The sequence below is a fragment of the Corvus hawaiiensis genome, chromosome 28, assembly GCF_020740725.1.
Source record: "Corvus hawaiiensis isolate bCorHaw1 chromosome 28, bCorHaw1.pri.cur, whole genome shotgun sequence".
NCBI classification, from domain to species: Eukaryota; Metazoa; Chordata; class Aves; order Passeriformes; family Corvidae; genus Corvus; species Corvus hawaiiensis.
The window spans coordinates 4,824,725-4,843,692 of NC_063240.1; the positions used below are offsets into that span (position 1 = coordinate 4,824,725).

An 18,968-nucleotide genomic window follows, 5' to 3' on the forward strand; every position below is an offset into this window, starting at 1 on the left:
CACCAGCGGGTGTACCACACGGGCTTGGTTCTCCAGCAGCAAAAGAACAAAGTCAGGGCCCTCACTGCCTTTTCCTGCCTCTCTATTGAGGGAACAGTGAAATTATCTTTGCAGACGCATCACTCCATGACAAAAAATAGCAGCTGAGATGGAAGCACCACGTCCCCGCGGAATCCAGCTATCAATGGAAAATTACGCATTCATTACTGGGCTTTATTTAGGGCTTTATTTTATTCATTGGCTCAGCCAGCACTGGCCGGCCTGGATGCCTTGTCTGGCAGAGGCCATCCCCAGTGAGTGGCTGAGGGTGCTGGGGTGACCTCGCTCCCCGAGGTGGGTGCTGGCAGCAGCACTGGGCACACAGAGCAGAGCCAGGACAGGCCAGGACTGGTGCTGGACCCCCCCCAACTGGCTGCTGCTCACCTGTAACACAGGAGCCACAGCCAGGCCCACCCAGGGCTCTGGCTCTGCTGGCTGCCACATTCACTAGAGGGTCACAGCTTGGCTTGTGCCACTCAGAGCCACCCCAGGAGGCCCAGGGGTGGGTGGCCATGTGCTGTTCCAGGTGGAGGCAGGAGGAGAGCCAGCAGCAGGAGCCAGCAGGGCAGGGAGCTGCCAGGTTAGAGAAGAGGCCGTGCAGGACCAGCCCTGGGTGCCAAAGGCCACTCTGAAGCCAGGGGAACACTGGGTGATCCATGGAGGACAGGGTGACCCAGAGGGGCAGAGACAAGTGTGACTGGGCAGGATGGGTCAGCCAAGGTGTGACCAGGCAGGAACTGGTGGCGATGGAGACCTGTCCCAGCACCATGCCCAGGGGTGGCATGAACCACCTGTGTTCCTCGCTCATTTCCAGGTTTAATTAGAAATGTATTCCAAACCACAAACCCATGCCCAGCACCAGACACGGGGCAGGGAAAAGGGGCTGTGTGTGCCATAAAAACCTGCCAATGTCCCGAGCCGGCCAGGGAGTCCCCACGGGCCATGGGACACCTCATGAGGCAGTGCCAGCAGCTCAGCCCTGTCCTGCACCTTCCCACAGCTCCGTCCTGGCCCTGGCCTGGGGAGGGCTGCAGGGGCTTGGGGCCACAGGGAACATCATGTGGCAGCCACGCCTGGGGAGAATCCAGCTGAAAAGGGATGTCCCCGACAGGAATGTCCAACAGCACCAGCCTCCAAGAGATGGTTGTGTCTGGCCCCACAGGCAGAGCCAAGCCTGGGGCTACAGCGATGTCCACCAGCCCCCATTCCAGTGCTGGGGCAAGCAGGGGCAGCCCTGCCTGAGACGGCTTCAGGCTCCGTCCCTCCTGCTGAGGCCACTGAGCAGTTCCCACCCCAACAGCATTTCACCTGCACGTGTGGAATTAAACATCTTTGTGTCCAGCTGGGCAAGGGGCCCTGTGCAGATGATGGAGGTAGGCAGCAGCCAGGGAGGACCTACAGGGCCAGGGACCGCAAGACCTTGCTGGGGAAGAAAATGGGGAGCCTGACCCCAGACCTCAGAGGCCAGGCACAACTGGAGAAGGGGAGCACAAAGGGACCCCAGTTTTGCCCTAGGGTGAGTCCAGAGCCAGGGAAGCAGGTCGGGGACTCACGTACCCCCTGGCATCACTGCTTCCTCTGTACGACCTGGCGTAGGTGCAGCTCGCTCTCTGCCGCCACAATGGGCTGCTCATTCTGCCGGTGGTGGCTGATGAGGTGGCTGATGCTCTCAAACAGCACGTCCTTGGTCCTCACCTGGGGCCGGGGCACAGCGGTCCCCAACTCAGGAGAGCTGCCTCTCACACAGCACCCAGTTGCAACACCCTTGCCTGCCCACACCTGTGTCCCCCATCGCCCACCCCGCACCCTACCCCTACCCCAGTCCCCATCGCCCGCCCCAGGCCCTGCCCTTGGCCCTGTGCCCTGCCCTCACCACTCCCTCGGGATCCACCAGCAGCAGGTGCTTGGGCTGCCCGCTGTGCATGCCGGTCAGCACGTACTGCCCCGGGTTGGTGAGGCTGTCCCGCACCAGGAAGTCCCCGTCCATCTGCAGGAGCCTCTCAGCATCCCGCCGGCTCATCTTCCCGTGGTACCAGGGCTCCCGCCGGAGCTGCTCCTCCGTGGGGGCAATGGGGGCCTTCCGCGTGGGGGGGCTCGGCCACTGGTCCTCGATGGGGGCACTGGTGCCACCCCCTGCAATGCACTCGTGGAGCTTCAGGGCATCCTCGAATGGCCCTGTGGGATCCAGGGGGTGCCGGGTGTTACCCCCAGGGCACAAGGCAGGGCTGGGCTGTGGTGAGGACAGACCCCAGCTCATGGTCCCCAGTACACTGCAGGGCACTGCTGTGGGCTCGGCCAGTGCCAGCACCTCTGGAGCTGTGGCAGGTGACCACAGACAGCTGCTGGCACAGCTTGACCGCTCCACAGCAGGATCTGCACCAGCTCCCCCAGTGCAGTGGCTTACTCATGTCAAAGAGGTCCTTTTTGGGGCTCTCCTCTGCCACCCCATGAGCCACCAGCTCCGGCTCCCAGGTGTCCAGGCTCTGCGTGTTCACGTACATGTGCTCCTCGTAGTCCCGTGGCCCCAGGGTGTGGCCATCTGCCTGCAGGTACCCGTCGCAGGGCTGGCCTGCGAGGACGGCCATCACCGCTGGCCAGGACTGGGCAGAGTCACAGGGACCCCCCCCAGCTCATGGCTACCCCCACAGCAGTACCCACCCTGGCTCTCCAGGTCCCAGGGTGGCCCCAGCTGGCTGCTCGGGTCTCGTCTGGCTGCTAACCCGCCCTGGGAAAGGAGACAGTAAGAGCTTTGGGGGGCCCTGCCTGGGACCACCACAGCAAGGCCAGCAGTGGCTCTGAGGGGCTCACCTGGCTGGGGGGGACAGAGGTGGAGGGCTGAGTGCGGACATGGCCGAGGGCTGTGCTGTGGCGGAGCCGAGAGTCAATCAGCCCCCCTGGCGGGGGCTCCTTCCCTGGGATGCTGTTGTAGTAGTCATGCTCTGCTGCCTCCTCATCCTCCCCCCAGGCCGACTCCTCTGCACCCAGCGCCCTGCAGCAGGGATGGGTGAGCTGGGGACACCCTGCCTGGCTCAGACTGTCCCCACACCGGCAGTGACAGGGGCTCCCAAAGCCATCCCCAGCCAGGGCATATGCCCGGGACAGGGGGTGCAGCAGGGCCCCCCGCCCCCCTACCTCTCCGGGGGTACCACCACCTTGGGGGGGCTGTGTAGGTACTGCTTGAAGCGCAACTCAAAGGCCTGTCCCACCGTGCTGATGACGCTCTGCGCCAGCCCCTCGCAGCACTCCAGGATGTGGCAGGCTGTGGACAGACAGACGGACGGTTTGAGTGTTCCTCTCACACTCCCATCACCGCACCAGGACCACCCTGAGCCACCCCTCGTGCACCCCATGAGGGGTCTCATCCTCCAGCCTTCACCCCGCCAGTGCATCCCCCTCCACCGAGCTCCCAGGCGTGGAGGACGGTGTCACCTCTCTGGTTGATGGGGTCCTTGGCCACATAGGCGACATAGTCCGTGGTATCCTGCAGACAGAGGGGGACATCAGCACCCATGTCCTGCTGCTGTGTCGGGCGCAGGGCTGGAGGTGCCAGGGTGAGGGGACAGCTCGGCCCCAGCCCCACGTCCTGACCCAGGCCAGGCCACCCAGTGCTCGGCTCAGCCATAGGACAGGCAATCCCTGTCCCCACCACGCTGCAGGACCAGGGCGTGTGTGACTCACCATGTCCCCACCGGAGGCGAAGGAGATAGACTGCATGTGGTGGTTGGCAATGATCTGTGTGGAGAATGTGGCCGGGGGGGCATTAGCAAAGGAGCCACCGGCTTGCAGGCTGGCAGGGGCAGGACTGCGTGCCCAGAAGCACTCTCACCTGGCGTGTAGTGGGGATCATGAGGTTCAGCCCATCAACGGAGATGTTGACAGCGATGCTCATGCCAGCGAAGTGCAGGTTGCTCTTGCCCAGGATGGAGAATAGGGCTTTGTTGGGAGCCTGACAGGGGAAAAGACAGTGGGGGTGACGAAGATCACCAGGACCAGGCTTCCTGGGGTGAACGAGGAAAGGGGTGGGTGCCCCAAGCAGCCCTAGGCCCACAAACTCGACAGGCACCCCTAGTGCCCTGTCCCACAGCCTCGGGGACAGACAAGCTGAGCGGAAACTCACCTTCTTCTTCCAGACGCCCTTCACACCTGGCACTGCCTCGTACAGTCTGTTGATGGCTTCCCTGCAATGGACAGACCCTGGCCTGGTCGCTGCTCCAGAACCCCCTCCTTTCCCAGCTGCCTTCCCCCCAGCATTGCTCTGTGGGGTCTGGAGGCACGAGCCCCCACAGCCCTGGGAGCCGCAGCCTCCCCGCAGCACTGCCCCACGTCACGGCCCGTGGTACGTAATCCCAGCTGGGGCCACCTCCCTTCTCCTCTTTCCACCCATTGATCTGCAGCAGTGCCCTTCGTCCATGTCCCTGCGTGCAGGGTGGGTCCTGTAGGGCACGGCTCCCCCTGACCCGTGTTCCCCTCTCTCCACAGGGCCCTGGGAAGGGGGAGCACCCAGGACCACCGGGGGCTTCTGGTGGTAATGGGATGTGAGAGAGTGGGACTGCAAGGCCGTACCTGGTGACCTGTGTCCGGGTGTTGAAGTCAAGGGACCTCATGGAGCGCAGCACCTCAATGCACCCCATGTACTGCGGGGGGAAGGTGGTCAGAGCAGGCGGCAGAACAGGGCAGGCAATGGAGAGGGGAGGCCGGGTGTCAGGGAGAAGGGCCTTTCACACCAGCTCCAGAGATCACACAGCAGCTTTCGCCCCCCACGCCAAAACGCCCCATCACATGCCCAGACCCCACAAACTCATTTGTGTGCTACAGCTTGTGATGCCTCGTAGGGGCCGACTACGCTGGAGTCCCGAGGTGGGCTCCCCGGCCCAGCAAGCCCCTGGCCCCCAACCCCATCACGGAAGCTTCATGTGCCAGGGGCGGCTGCTCCGGGCCAGCCGTGGGGGGGGGTGGGGGTGGTGGGGATTCGAGCGAGGGCTCTGCCTGCAGCCGTCGGGAGGAGCGGCCGGACCCGCCGAGCCCCGCACACGCCTGGGGCCGGGGTGTCCGCGCCCTCCCGCGTAGCCGGACTCCGGCGGGACTTACCCGGACAATGTAGGAGACGCCCGGCCCCAGCACCCGCTCATCGGGGTGCAGCCAGCCCTGCGCCGGTTTGCGGATGAAGCTGCCCTTGCGGCTCCACTCGTCCCCGCCGGGCCGGGCCCCCGCCGGCGCCGCCGCCCCCCGCGCCCGCCCCGCCGCCCCCCGCGCCCGCCCGCCACCCGGCAGCGCGCAGGGCGCGGCGCAGAGAGGCTCGCAGGCGCCCAGGACCGCGGCCAGCCCCGAGGGAGACTCCGCCGCGGCGGGGGCGTCCCGGGCGGCGCCGGCGGGGCCGCGGCCGAGGAAGCCGCTGGAGCCGGGGAACTTCCACTGCGGCATCCGCGGCAGCAGCGCGCAGAAGGTGGTGCCGTGCTCGGGCTCCTCGCCCGCCGCGGGGCACGGCGCGGGGGCCGGCGACGGCATGGGGGCGGTCAGCGGCTCGTCGCGGAAGCGGTCATACTTGGGCTCCGGGAGCATGCCCGGGGCCGCGCTCCGCTCCGCTGCCGCCGCGCCGGCTCCCACCCCCCGCCCGCTCCCCCGGGGCCGCGCCGCGCTGATGTCATGGTGCGAGCGCTCCGCCGCCCGCCCGGCCCCGCATCCCCCGCCCCCGGCCCCCCCGCCGTGCCGGACCCGCGGCCGCCAGAGCATCCCCGTCCCGCCCAGCATCCCCGCCCACCTGAGCATCCCCGCGCACAGCAGCATCCACCCCACGCCTGGGCTGCCTTCGCGAACACGGCCCATGGGGCCGGAGCCACCCACGCTCTGCCCTCCGTCCTGCTTCAAACCCCCTGGCCACGGCCTGCGACCGCGCCAAAGCCCGCGGGGCTGGCGCCGGCCCTGCGAGTTTCCAGTTTTGCCGCAAGCGTTGGGAGTGAGGGGCTGGGGGTAGCAGGCAGGGGAGGGCGACGGCCCCTCCCAGAGCCACAGGGCCGAGGCACGGGCTGTCGCCCGCTCGAGGTCTGCATCAGCTGGAACGAAAGCGGCCAGCAGCCCCCGGCACTGCCCTCGCCCACAACAGGGACATTTTCTGCTCTTTCCACCTCTGCATTCCGGGGAAGCGCTGCAGAAGCCCAGGGCTGGCCGGGGAGGCGGGGGAGGGCTTGGCCAGGCTTCGCTGCACAAGCGGGCTGCCCTACTTCTGTGCCTCCCAGCCCACTGGTCTCTTTCGCTCTGATTTGATCTGCCTCCAAAGCCAGATCGGACTCCCGCTTTTTTATATCTGCCTGGAGGGCTTAGGCAGTAAAAAACACAAACATATTCTTGTTTTTCTGCCTGTAACTGCAGCAAGCAGGGGGGAAAAAAAAACCCACAAAACCCTTAAAGGGACTTCCTGACCTCAATCGAGCTATTCGCCCTTGCTCCTGCCCCGGGGCTGCGGCGTTTTTCGAGCAGTTCAGACGACCTCAGACTGGCTGGGCCCAGAAGGGCAAGGAAGCCCAGAGCATACCCACAGCAGCTCTGCTGTGCTGGAGCCTCGGGGACCCTCACCTCTCCCCAGCCCTGCATCCCCAAAGTGGTCTTAACATTGGGGCTCCATCCCCGCAGCATCACAGGCTCCTTTTAGCGCTTGGCTTCAGCTTCCCGAGGAGCTTCCTTGGGTCGCTCTTCGGTCCAACATCCCCCACCCTCGCGGCGACCGGCACAAACAAAACCGGAGCCTCCCCGGGGGCCGGCCATGCCCTGGACGATGCAGCTGCCTTTGTCTTTCCTCCTCACTGTCTCCTGCTCCCTGGCAGGTGATGGGGTGACAGCCAGTAATTGCTCTAAGTGCGATCAATAAATCAAGGTAATAGAATTACATCCGCTGTTGCCATGTTGAGAACGGCTTCTCTGCTCTCTCATATCTCTCCTTGGTTTTGTTTTTAAGCTGCTGCAGAGCACTGGAACAAATCAGGCTTCTCCATGCTCTTATAAGCGGCTCCAGGAGGGCCCAGGGGAGACTCAGGTGCCTGCCCAGCCTGGGTGGCTGAGGGTCAGCCGAGGGAAGGCACCGTGTCCCTGTGGAGGTTACGGGCGTTTTGCTCAACGGCATGCAGCGTGCTGAGCACTCTGGGGACCGCGGGCACGCCGTGGCCTGGGGACAGCACAGCCGGGCACGGTGCAGCAGCCCTGGAGAGGTGGAGCTGCTCTCCACTCCCACACAAGTCCCGGGAAGTCGGGGAGTTACTTTCATCTTTCAGGTGGAGTTGCCTGAGGGGATTTCCTTCGGGTTTAATCGTTACTTAAGGGAAAACCTCCGTGGACAAAGGCTGGATCGCAGCCTCTAGCGCTCTGCGGATGGGCAGGAGCCCTGACAGCCTCTCGCTGCCCCACGGTGAGACCCCTCCGGGCTCCCCAGGTCGCCTCCCGGTCACCGCCGTGTGCACCCGCTGCCCGGGGCGGCCCCTCGAGCAGAGGGACCCCGGCGTGCATAAAACTTGCCTAAACTGTGACCAATTAATCTCCTCTGACCCCGCACCAAGGTAATGAGCACCATGCGCTCTCTGGCCCGTGCAGGATTAACTAGGACGCGCGTCTCAAGCCCTGGCGGTACCGGGGCAGGAGCTGCTCCCCACCCGCAGCCCCGGGCCCCGCTGCCCCTCCCCACCACCCGCGCCACCGGGCTCGGGGGAACGGACGGGATCGTCCTCGGGAGGCGCTGGGCTGTCACCACCCGGCATGTCGGTGCTGAGGACGGAGCCGCCAGCTCGGCACCGAGCGGAGCCGCGACGGGGCAGACACGGCCCTTCCCGAGCCTCCGGTGCCGCCAGTCCCGGGGCGGCCGTGTGTCCTTGTTCAACCCGCCTGCCTCGGCCAGGAGCGGTGTCCGGGACGGAACAGCAGCCGCTCCCAAAGGCGCCCCGGAGCTCTGGGCCGCTGCCGTTGCCACCGCCCGTTCCCGGTGCCGCCGCCGGTCCGTGACGTCACGGGGCCGCCCCAGCCAGCGGGAAATGCCCGCCCCCCTGCCCCTCTCAGCCAATCGCAGACAAGCGCGGCCGATGAGGAAGAGGTGGAGCGGCCAATGAGACGCGAGGAGCGGCGCGCCGGAAGTGCCGGTTCCCGGTCCGGGGGCGGGGCCAGCGGGCGGGGTCGCCCCCTCCGCTCCCCACCCCCGCCCTCAGCCCCGGGCCCGGCGCTCCCCGCCCGGTGCCGGTCCGGGTCCGGTGCCGGGTCCGGGCCCGGGCTCGGGCTCGGCCTCGGCGCAGCGCGGCCCGGTCCGGTCCGGTTCGGCCCGGCCCGCCACGGGGAGGATGGGGCAGCCGCGGCGGCCGGCGATCGGCAGCGGCCCGGCGGCGCCATGACCGGCGAGAAGAAGAAGAAGAAGCGGCTCAACCGCAGCGTCCTGCTGGCCAAGAAGATCGTGATCCGGGACGGGGCCGGCGTGAGCGCGGGGCCGGGGGCTGTCGGCGGGCGGGGTGGCGCCGGGGGGACGGCGGCGGCCGGGACTGACGGGAGCGCGGCCGCGCGGGGCCCGGGCGGTGCCGGTGTCCGGTGCGAGGTGAGGGCTGTCCCCGGTGGGCCGCACTCCTCCAGCCGCCCCTCTCGGCACCGCTGCTGCACCTGCCGCCCTGGCGTGCGGACTCGATGTTGCAGCCTGCAGGATCCCACGGGTGAGCGCTGCACCTGCCGGCTTTGTGCCGCTTGCCCGGTGCGCTCTCGTTCCTGGGCAGCAAAACCGCCGCGGGCCCGGGCAGGGAATGCCCCGCCGGCCTGCTGGGGCTGGCTTTAGGCACCCTAGGCTGTCTGTAGTCTGTGAGCAGAAACAACGTTTCAGAACAGTATCTCTCTCTGCTTTCTCTCGCGTTTCTGATCCCGCTCAGCTGCGTGAGCTCTGTGAAATGCAGGATGAGGCTGCTGAAAGGTTTTTTACTTTGCTCTGTTTTGCAGCGACAGGGGCTCGGGGAGCCCAGCGTGTACCACGCTGTGGTGGTGATTTTCCTGGAGTTCTTTGCCTGGGGGCTGCTGACCACGCCGATGCTGACAGTGAGTGTGTCTCCATGGGAACTCTCCTGGGGCTCCTGAGAATGAAGGTCTTAGCACAACCTTTCCACGGGGAACTGTGGAAAAGGAGTATTTGGTTATGAAAAAACATTTAGACATATTAACTTGGCAATATAAAATGCAAATCCAAACATACAGACAGCACGAAGGGACCCACAGGGAAGTGATGTGGTGACATAAAGTAAAACCAGAGGGGATTCAGGTGATGTGGAAAGCATGTTTGAGGCTCTCTGAGCCTCACCCAAGTTTGCTGGAACGATTTATAGACCTGGAAAGTGTTGAAGATGGTGGTTTCCTGTACTGGGAAGGGCAGGCAGAGCTCCTCAGGTAGAGGCATTGTTGGCAGGATATTTCGCCTTTTCCCTGGATTGTGCCCTTCCAGGCCTCTGGCTGCCAAATGCTTATGGAAATTCTGCAAAAGTTGCTAGCTCTGACTTTTTCATTTGGTTTTGGTTTGTCTTCCCTCCAGGTCTTACATCAGACTTTTCCTCAGCACACGTTCCTGATGAATGGCCTGATTCACGGAGTCAAGGTAAGGAATATTCCTTCAAGATTTCCTTTAAATCTGCCATCAGTGCAAGAAGGGACAAGCCATTATTATCCATGTAATTTGCTGATGTCAAACAATATTTGGCCAGTTTGGGGGGCTCTGGCAAACCTGGTGCAAAAGGAAGGACACAGACATGGGGCAGCTTGTGCAGCTGATTCTACTGAGCGGGAGTGACAAGGTGCTGCTTGTCAGCGTGGGGCTTCAGTTACACCAGCTGTGTGTTTCAGCTGGAAATATTCTCATCAGCATGAGATCAGCCCTGTGCCCATCCTCTGGAGCATAACAGAGTGAAAAATCAGTGACATCTGAACTTATTAGTAATAGAAACTGAAACCAAGCGGCCTCAGTGACCTCCAGGCAGGAGGTGGGATTGTGCTGTGGCACAGGGAGTGGGAATGGGGAGCTTCTTGCACTAGACCAGCATTCCCAGAGCAGAATTGCAGACAACAATAGTGAACAGGCAATAATCCTGTGTTCTGACTGGGGAATCAGGCAAAACAGACCGTTCTTGGCTGTCTCTGGCAAGAGGATCTTGGAAAGCAGACCCAGATGGGTTTGCTGGGCACTTGCCATCAGCACTGAAAGGCTCTGCCCTGCCTGCCTCGGGCTTGGGAAACATGGAAAGGCCTTGAATAATTTTATTTGTCCTTAATGGCCCTGGCTTCTCATTGTGTCTGTCCTGTCTCCACCTACAAGGGAAAGCTTTCCCCAGAACTGCAGCAGCTGTTGCCATGGTGGAGCTGTGCCAGCAGCTTTCCAGGTCCTGGCGGGGCTGCCTGGGTGCCCACACCACAGGCAAAGGCTGCAGGGAGCAGGAGGGAGCAGCAGTGCTCAGTGGGGCCTTGCTAGTCAAGGATTGGTTTTTCCCTCCCAAAAAGGGTATGGGGAGTTTAGTAAACTGCCCTTTTGTAACAGGATTGCTGCTTGTAGCAATCAGGAATGGGTTGTGTCCTCCTGATGTGGTTGACAGCTCTCACTGAGGGGTTTCTCTGTCCTCTGGTCTGTCCGTCCATCCCAGGGTCTGCTCTCTTTCCTAAGTGCCCCGCTGATTGGTGCTCTCTCTGATGTCTGGGGCAGGAAATCCTTCCTCCTTCTCACCGTCTTCTTCACGTGTGCACCAATTCCCCTGATGAAGATCAGCCCATGGTGAGTTCACCCTCAGTACAGCCCCGGGGTTCTGAGGAGGGGAAGGAGCATAAAGCTGAAGGAGGAGGGTTTGCAGGTGCTCGTTTCAGGATGAGATGGAAGAGTCTCATCCATCTCAAGAATGGAGGAGGATGCTCAGCCTAGAGACTGACTCACCTGGTTCTGCTGGAGGGTTCAGTTGGGAATAAAGGATTGGTCTGTTCTCTCTGCTTGTTCCCCTGCTCACTGCATTGTATCTATTAGGGAAAATAAGTGATAAAACTTCAGGGGTCTCCAGACCTAAACTCCATGTTCCCGAGCCTCTTCTGGTGCGTTGGAGGAACTGAGGGGAAAACAAGGGAGAGGCTCTGCTTCAGCAGCTGTGGACTGTGGTGTGGTTGCTCTCTAAGTCTGCCTTCGGCTCTTCCAGGTGGTACTTTGCTGTCATTTCCATGTCTGGAGTGTTTGCTGTCACCTTTTCCGTGATTTTTGCCTATGTTGCCGATATCACACAGGAGCATGAGCGCAGCACGGCGTACGGCCTGGTAAGGAGCTGAGTCACTGTCCTGGCTCTTGAAAGAAATATTTGAGGCTTTGCAGATAGGAGAGGTATAAAATTAGGGTGGAAGATTTATTGACTAATCATACAGTCTCCTTGTCCTTTTGTTTGGGATTTAGCTCTGAGGGGGAGGCTGATCTCTGCTCACTCTGAGTGCTGGCTGTGTTGTATAAACCATCCTGGCCCTTGAGCTTCTCCACACCAGGAGAGGGGGGCCTGTGATGCTTGGCGTGATCCTGTCCTTCTTGTAGCTTTACTGGACAGGACCATATGGGAATTGCTAGGACATCTTTGATTTCCATTTGCTAGAACTTAGCCCAGGTGCACCAAGAGAACGTGTCATGTCTCTGCACAGGAGTGAATTCTTGTTTACCTCTCCATCAAAGATGCCAGAAGGAGTTGCCCTGCGTCACTGGGGAGGAGGAAATGAGCTCTAGGAAGAAGAGGCTGTAGGGATGTTTTATGCTTCCAGGTGTCAGCCACGTTTGCTGCCAGTCTGGTCACCAGCCCGGCCATCGGCGCGTACCTTTCCCAAGCCTACGGTGACACCTTGGTGGTTGTGCTGGCTTCGGGGGTTGCTTTGCTGGATATTGGCTTCATCCTGCTGGCTGTGCCCGAGTCGCTGCCTGAAGAGATGCGCCCGGTCTCCTGGGGAGCCCCAATCTCCTGGGAACAAGCTGACCCATTTGCTGTGAGTGAGCCTGCTGCTGTTTTCCTGTGTGCTGGTAATGCTTAATGTTTGCTTTAGTCCTGCTGATTTTTAAGATGTTAAGCCCTTGGTTTGGCTGTCTTTGTACCTGGAGATTATTCAGTGATATTAAGTCAAATTTAAAAACATTTTTTCTCATTCCTCACCCCTTTCCCTGCAGTCCTTGCGGAAGGTGGGTCAGGACTCCACAGTGCTGCTCATCTGTATCACCGTCTTTCTCTCCTACCTTCCCGAGGCCGGCCAGTACTCCAGCTTCTTCCTGTACCTGCGACAGGTCAGTCTGGCAAGGGAGGTAAAGCTCTGGGTGCAGGAAATCCTGGTCTATAAATACGATCAGACTTGTGTCACCTGTCCCAAGGTGGCTTTTCTTGGCCAATAACTCAGTAAAGCTGAAGCTGTAAGAAATAATGACTTGTTCCAGCTCTCCTGAAAAATGTGTGAGCCTGGTGACTGCTCCGTAGGCAATGCCAAGGGCAAGGCCTGGCTTGGCTCCTTGCTGGTGTCTGCCTGGCCATCCTGGCTGTGCCACCTTCAGGCACTGACAGGAGAGCCCAGTGATTTAAAACTGTTTCTTCAGCTAGAGGAAAATGTTCTGTTTGATTCCTGTGGCAGCCCAGAGGCAATGGCTGTTAATGTGCAGGTCCCTGAGAAGCAAATTCAGTAAACATGAGTGACATTGATGGAGGGGCTCTTGTCATCTGGTACAAATCTGCCTGAAAAGTCCCTCTTTGGTGTTTTCACAGGTCATTGGCTTTTCCTCAGAGACTGTAGCAGCCTTTATCGGTGTAGTTGGAATTCTCTCTATACTGGCTCAGGTAAGAAGCAATTTCTGTCTTGGCTTGAGCAGTCTGCTGTAAGAATGTCCAAAATTTCTGGTTTTGGGGCCTCTGAATTGTCAGAACTGTGGCCACACAGACTTTGGAAACAGAAGATCTGGAACTGGGAGGGACCCACAAGGATCATCAAGGTCCCTCAGGTTTCTGTCCTCTTGTCTCCTGGTGTTGCCCTCTTTCTTTGCCCCTGCCTTGAAAACACCTGTTTTTCTTTCCAGACAGTCGTGTTGGGCATTCTCATGCGTTCGATAGGAAATAAAAACACCATCCTGCTGGGACTAGGCTTCCAGATCCTGCAGCTTGCCTGGTACGGCTTTGGATCACAGCCTTGGTGAGGGTTTCTCTCCCGCCCACATTTCTCTCCCTCTGTGGCCGCTCCTGCCCTGCAGCACAGGGCGAGGCTGTGGCTGTTCCTCACAGCTGCCTCCTTCCTCCCCAGGATGATGTGGGCAGCAGGAGCTGTGGCTGCCATGTCCAGCATCACCTTCCCAGCCATCAGTGCCATGGTGTCAAGGAACACAGACCCTGACCAGCAGGGTGAGTGCTTGGGGACCCATTTGATGGGGGGGGTTCATCCCAGCAGGTGCTGAGCTGGCACAAGGGCAGGTTCTTGGCCATGGTAGTGGAGGGGTGGGCAGGAACATCTGTGCCAGCTGTGGGGTGTCACTGTACTCACAGCAGTATTGACACTCTTATCTTTGACCACGGCTGGTGCTTTGCAAAGGAACTCCCAAATCATGCATGTGGGTGTTTGGTGTTGTCTCTCTGAGGCAGAGGAGGCTGCTGCAGTTTTCCTGCCTCACAGTACATCTCCGAGTCCTCAGTTAAATTCCAGTTCATTAGAAATTGTTGCTTGATGTGCCCATGCTTATTTCAGTCTGCAAAGCAGCAAGCCCAGCATTACTGATTTTTGTAGAACCTGGCACTGAGTGAAGCTGCTCATCTGCAAACCCCTTCCCCTGTGGGGGGTGCATGTCAGTCCAGATCCAAGTGCTTGATCCTGTCTCTAAATATCTCTAAATATGTATCCTCAAATCAAACAAGTTTCTTTGGAAAGCTGGAGGCATTCCTCACTCTGTCCCCAGGTGTGGTGCAGGGGATGATCACTGGAATTCGGGGTCTGTGTAACGGCCTGGGGCCAGCGCTCTATGGCTTTGTCTTCTATCTCTTCCACGTGGAGCTGAACGAAATGGCCGAGGTGGAAACTTTGGGCAAGGCCTCCAAACCCAACATGGCTAACCCTACGGATGAGGTATCTGTTCAGCTTCTCACTCTGTTTGCCGGGCTGTGTTTGCCCTCGTGCTTGAATCATTCCTGTGTATCTCTCTCTACAGAGCAGCATCATCCCTGGGCCACCCTTCCTGTTCGGGGCGTGCTCCGTGCTGCTGTCACTGCTGGTGGCCCTGTTCATTCCGGAACACAACCTGGCGCTGAGGTCAGGCAGCCACAAGAAGCACAGTACGGGAGCCCAGGCCCACCCCCACAGCCCACCAGCTGGGGGGTCTGATGGCAAGGAGCCCCTGCTGGAGGACAGCAGTGTGTGAGGTGGGACAGGGGATCTGCCTCGTGGCTCGACTCCACATCAAGGACGGACTCAGCAGGAGTTCGGGGAGGGGGAGAGAGGGATCTGAGGTAATAGACTGTGCCACTAACAGCTACTGAGGAGGGACGAGGTTTCCCTTCGAGCCAAATACACCCAGCTGGTGCAAAAATGGAATTGTATCACCTGGTGCTGATGGAAAGGGGAGATACGGAACTGCTCCACTGGAGGGATAGTTCTGGAAAGCAAACCTGCCCTTGTACGTGACCCCTGCGCCCCGTGGTGTGCCCTGCCAAACCCTCCGCTCGCCGGTCACGGGAGATGGAGCCAGCGTGGTCTGTGTTTGGTGGGAGCTCACTGAGCTGCCCCTGGAATAAAATATGGCATTTGCTCCATGCCCCATCCCTGATACAGCTGGTTCCTGCTGCTGGCCCCTGGCACCCCCTGCACGCTGTGTGCTGTGGTGACACGCTGAGGGGACAGGGTGCGTGTGTGAAGCACAGGGAGTGGAGCTGTGAGCTTCCTCTCTGCTGGAGGGCCTGAGGAATTTGCCCGTTCTGCCCCAAGTGAAACTTAGACCAAAAAATATATAGATCTACTGACTTAATGTTCTGATGAAGAGGATAAAAATGAAGAAGTCGTAGCTGACACAAGGGAGAATGGGCAGGTGAGAGAAGGGCAACTACGTGAATTACAAATGCTTGGATGGCCACAACGGCTGCATTTCTGTTTGGTTTTCTTCTTCTTGTCACTTTGAGGTGACATTTGCCTGTTGCTGCCTCCAGGGTCAGTAGGTAGAAGGATTTTTTCAGATATCTTTTTCTGGAGTTGTGAGGGTTGTTTAGGAGGTACAGTTCTCTGGGAGGTTGGAGAAACAACTAGACTGTGCTGAGCACTTTGGAGACGTGTGGTTTCCTGGGAGAAAGGTCAGAGAAATGACTCTTTACCTTGAGCACTTGTATAAAGCATGTTGGTTTGTCCCTGGGCTCCTGCCGTCTGATGCTAAACCCAAAGAGTGTCCAGAGCTGGTTTGTTCTCAACCCAATAGGTCCTGATGGTGAAGGCTGTGTTGAGTTGAACTTAGGGGTTTGGATTCCATGTGGCATTTCTGAGCCTGCTGTGGAGGCTTTTGTTTATGGAATGGTGGAATTGCAACCTCTGCTGCAGGCTCAGCTCTGCTCAGAAAGAGCAGGAGGTGCATGGAGTGTTGTGAAAGGAGCTGAGGCAAACAGGGAATGTGTGGTTGTTTATAGAAATGTGGCAGAGGGCAGGAAACAATTGTTCTCGTTTGAGTAAATAAGTGGTGGCATTGAGCAGTTCTGGGAAGTAAGGACCAAACTGAGGACACTTCAGGAATCCTTTGTTAAGGAAGTTGAGTGTGCAGCAGCCAAACCAGTCTTGCCTTGGCTGTTCTCTGGCTGGGGTCCCCTCTCTGTGGGTTTGGGGAAGGTTACCCAGGGGAGAGCAGCCAAAAGGGAGGGAGTGCTGGCCCTTTACATCGTGGATCTTTGCAGACATACACAGCAGCGACTGCAAATGCCATTTGGTTATTGGAGGTGGGTATTTAAGTGAAAGAGTTGACAGTTTGCTTTGCATTGATCTGGCCTGGTGGCAGCTCCTGTGCTCAGAACTAGGAGCAGCTGGGACACGGAGGGATGCTGAGGTGGGTCTGGCTGCAGGTCTGGGGAGCAGAGCCAGCAGGAACTTCCTTGACCTGCCGTGACTCCGTTTTTCCTAAGCTCCTTGTGGTGACACTCCCAATTCCCAAACATTACTGGGATGGTCAGTAACTGTGTGTGCATGGCAAGCTTTTATCCTGAAGGAAATCCCGTCACTTGCACTTCCAGGCAGCAGTTCCCCCACCTCTGTATTCCTCACAAAAATGCCTTTTTTTAGATGGGACTTTCACCAAGTCCTGGCAATCCGTTGATTTACAATGGATTAAAGTGAGCTGAAGTAGGTTTTTCCCTCACACACAGATGAAATAAAACAGAATCGTTACCTCGCTCACACGGAGGCACTCGGAGCTTCACGGGTACAATATAGCGACACGTTACAAAAAGACAAGCATAATTTATATGATATAAAGTATATAGAGATATATTTTTAAAAGTCTTCTCCCTTATTGCATAGTTTGTTGAAACCAATGTATTTCTGGTCCCATTCCCTCTCACCACTGCTGCTGCCTCTCAGGCCCTCCTTCCCCTCAGACCCCAGAACTTTCCAGCAATCTTCCCTCCCCAGTCCCATCCCTCATGATGTGACCCCTGAGCTTCTGGTGATGCCGACTTGTGCGTCGTGGGCCTGGAGTGTTTTGGTCCCTTTGTCAGCCCCCAAACTCGGGGCCAGGTGCTGCCAGCAGGTGACTGCCAGGTCAGGGGCTGTGGCCTGGTTGGTGACCAGCTGTCACTGGGCACCAGTGGGGTTATGGCACTGGGCAGCCGACGTGGGGATACGGCAGCGAGTGGATGGAGGCGGGGTACAGCACCAGGCAGCAGCAGGAACTCTACAGGTGCCATTACCAACAGCAAGGTGGCTTCTGCTGGTGTGCAGACCTGGGACCAGGGGCTCTCTGAGGTGCAGGGCTGCTGGGAGCAAGCAGGGATTCCTTCCCACCCCATTGGGATTCCTCTCACCTGGTTCAGTGGGGCCTTGGCCTGGTGCCTCCCCTTCCCTCGGCACAGGGCTGTGACCCCTGCACTGTTCTGCCTTGACGTGACAGAGCGGGAGCTGGGCCAAGCGGTGCTGGAGTTGAAGTTACCGGAGCTGAATGAAGAACGACTTGTTCTGAAGGGCCGGTGCTTCCGCAGCATCCCACGTGGAGGCTGGAAAGGCTGTGTGGAGCATTCAGCTAGTTTTGCCAATTTTTGTTACTTTATATGAAAATGCAACTTTTTAAAAAGGAGTCTTTTCTTAAAATCCCCTTGATCTGCTGTGCAGTGCCTGAGCCTGGCTGTTTAACATCGGGATTCCCAGGATTTGTCTGCAGGGACTTACAATTCAGGATGGTAACAGCAACGCCCAAACACAAGGTAAAAATCATCTCAACTACCTGTCTGCAGTCCTGGCATTAACAGCCACAGGTCAAGTGAGTTTCAACTGATCTTGTTGCATTAAAAACCTGAGTTGCACCACTGCTTTCTCTTCTGCCATTAATTTTGCAAAGTAGTAACTTTTTACTTCCCTGTTTTTATTCTTTCTCTGCACTCCAAAGGCTGTTGACAGCTGTGGTATCTTTAAAGCGTGGGCATGGGATGAGTCCCCGCCGTTCCCTGGGAACGGCCCCACCTCTGCTCTTTCACAGTTCACCATCATGTGCGTTCGTGTGTCTCTTTTTTAAGCTAACGATAAAATGTATTTATTTCGGTTCAGGTTGTGTTTGGAACTGGCTAATCTCTCCCTCTGATGGATTATTTATTAAACTGCTGCTTTCCTGTTGTGTCGAAGGTCTCTGTCCTTGTTTCTCTCCCTCACCGGTGGTACCAGGCAGCTTCTGCCCAGAATTGAAATTCCCCTTGAGAATTGTGTGAAGATGTGGGACAGATTTGGGAGAGCTGGGTCAGGGCTTTCAGTCCCTGCACCAGCCCAGGATGGGTAGCAGGTCCCTGGCTCCTGCCTGCCCCACTGGAGCCTCCTCCTGGACTGGTTTTTAGCAGCCCCGACTCTGTTGTCTTAATTTTCAGACAGGCCTAATTTAGATCTTATCTGACTCGTTTAAACACTCTTTGTGGTGGCTGAGGACGGTCCTAAGTGAATAATAGAATCCCAAAAAATATAAACACAGCCAGGTCAGCTCTGGGATGGGAACTGACACTTGATGGATGGTATCCTGGAAATATGAGCCATTACACAGCCTGTTGCTTCTGTATGTATTTCCTCTGGACTGGAGCTAGCTTTTGTTTTATTGTTTCCATCTTTAACTGAGAGAAAACCCACAAGCTTTTTCATGTGACATCACTGGAGAACAAAGGGTAGGTGTTGCAGTGCAGGATGTTGTTGACCACCCTTCCCCCTGATGCAGTGGTTCCTGGGGAGGTGGCAGAGCCTTGTCCCTGCTGGTGTCGGTGGTGACAGCCTGGGGCTAGACCCCGACCCGAGGGGCTCGGGGGGTATCCTGTGCTGGAGCCAGCACTCGTCCCTTGGTGGTTTGTGTCTCCACACTGAACTGTTTTGTTTCCTGAGCAACATCTCTGGACAAAGTGTTGCCCGGCACGAGTCCCCGCGCCTGCCCTGCGGGAGGAAGCACAGTTGGCTTCCAGGAAAGGTGTTCAGGCCTCTGAGTCTGGAAAACCATCATTCCCTTCGTTCCTTCAAAGGCTTCCTGTGGGGTGGAAAACAGTCCTGGTGTGTAAGCTTGCTCCTTCCACCCTGTGCACGCAACCTGGTGATGTCCCTCTGCTGAGTCCAGGGCAGCGGGAGCTCCTGTGCTCCTCTGGGATGGGGGGAAGATCTGAATCCATGGAGGAGAGGTCCCAAGCAGGTGGTGGAACGGGTTGTGGTGGGTCACTGCTCAGGAGCTTGGTGAGCGAGAGCTGCCCTGGGGGCTCTGC

General features: G+C 58.6%; 2 protein-coding genes across 5 annotated transcripts; one reads left to right on the forward strand and one right to left on the reverse strand.

Moving 5' to 3' along the window:
- Positions 1–192: 192 nt before the first annotated feature.
- SHC2 (SHC adaptor protein 2) lies at positions 193–5,649 on the reverse strand. 4 transcript variants are annotated; one of them, XM_048288211.1, is made up of 13 exons: positions 5,128–5,649; positions 4,603–4,673; positions 4,157–4,217; positions 3,866–3,985; positions 3,718–3,771; positions 3,469–3,520; positions 3,172–3,298; positions 2,848–3,028; positions 2,698–2,764; positions 2,444–2,608; positions 1,913–2,214; positions 1,597–1,734; positions 193–1,347 (listed from the first exon to the last, which is right to left on the reverse strand). In XM_048288211.1, exons 1-12 carry the CDS (start codon positions 5,596–5,598, stop codon positions 1,606–1,608), a joined length of 1,800 nt encoding a protein of 599 aa, XP_048144168.1. In that variant the 5' UTR covers positions 5,599–5,649; the 3' UTR covers positions 193–1,347; positions 1,597–1,605. The 4 variants fall into 4 exon arrangements, with proteins under 4 accessions (XP_048144168.1, XP_048144167.1, XP_048144166.1 ...); XM_048288210.1 differs by having other exon boundaries at positions 193–1,462; XM_048288209.1 differs by having other exon boundaries at positions 193–1,734.
- Positions 5,650–8,293: 2,644 nt separating this feature from the next.
- Positions 8,294–17,864, forward strand: LOC125317935 (hippocampus abundant transcript 1 protein-like). The gene is made up of 12 exons (XM_048288222.1): positions 8,294–8,482; positions 8,989–9,084; positions 9,572–9,634; positions 10,671–10,798; positions 11,208–11,322; positions 11,809–12,027; positions 12,206–12,319; positions 12,789–12,860; positions 13,097–13,209; positions 13,318–13,415; positions 13,964–14,130; positions 14,213–17,864. Exons 1-12 carry the CDS (start codon positions 8,399–8,401, stop codon positions 14,420–14,422), a joined length of 1,479 nt encoding a protein of 492 aa, XP_048144179.1. The 5' UTR covers positions 8,294–8,398; the 3' UTR covers positions 14,423–17,864.
- Positions 17,865–18,968: the final 1,104 nt, after the last annotated feature.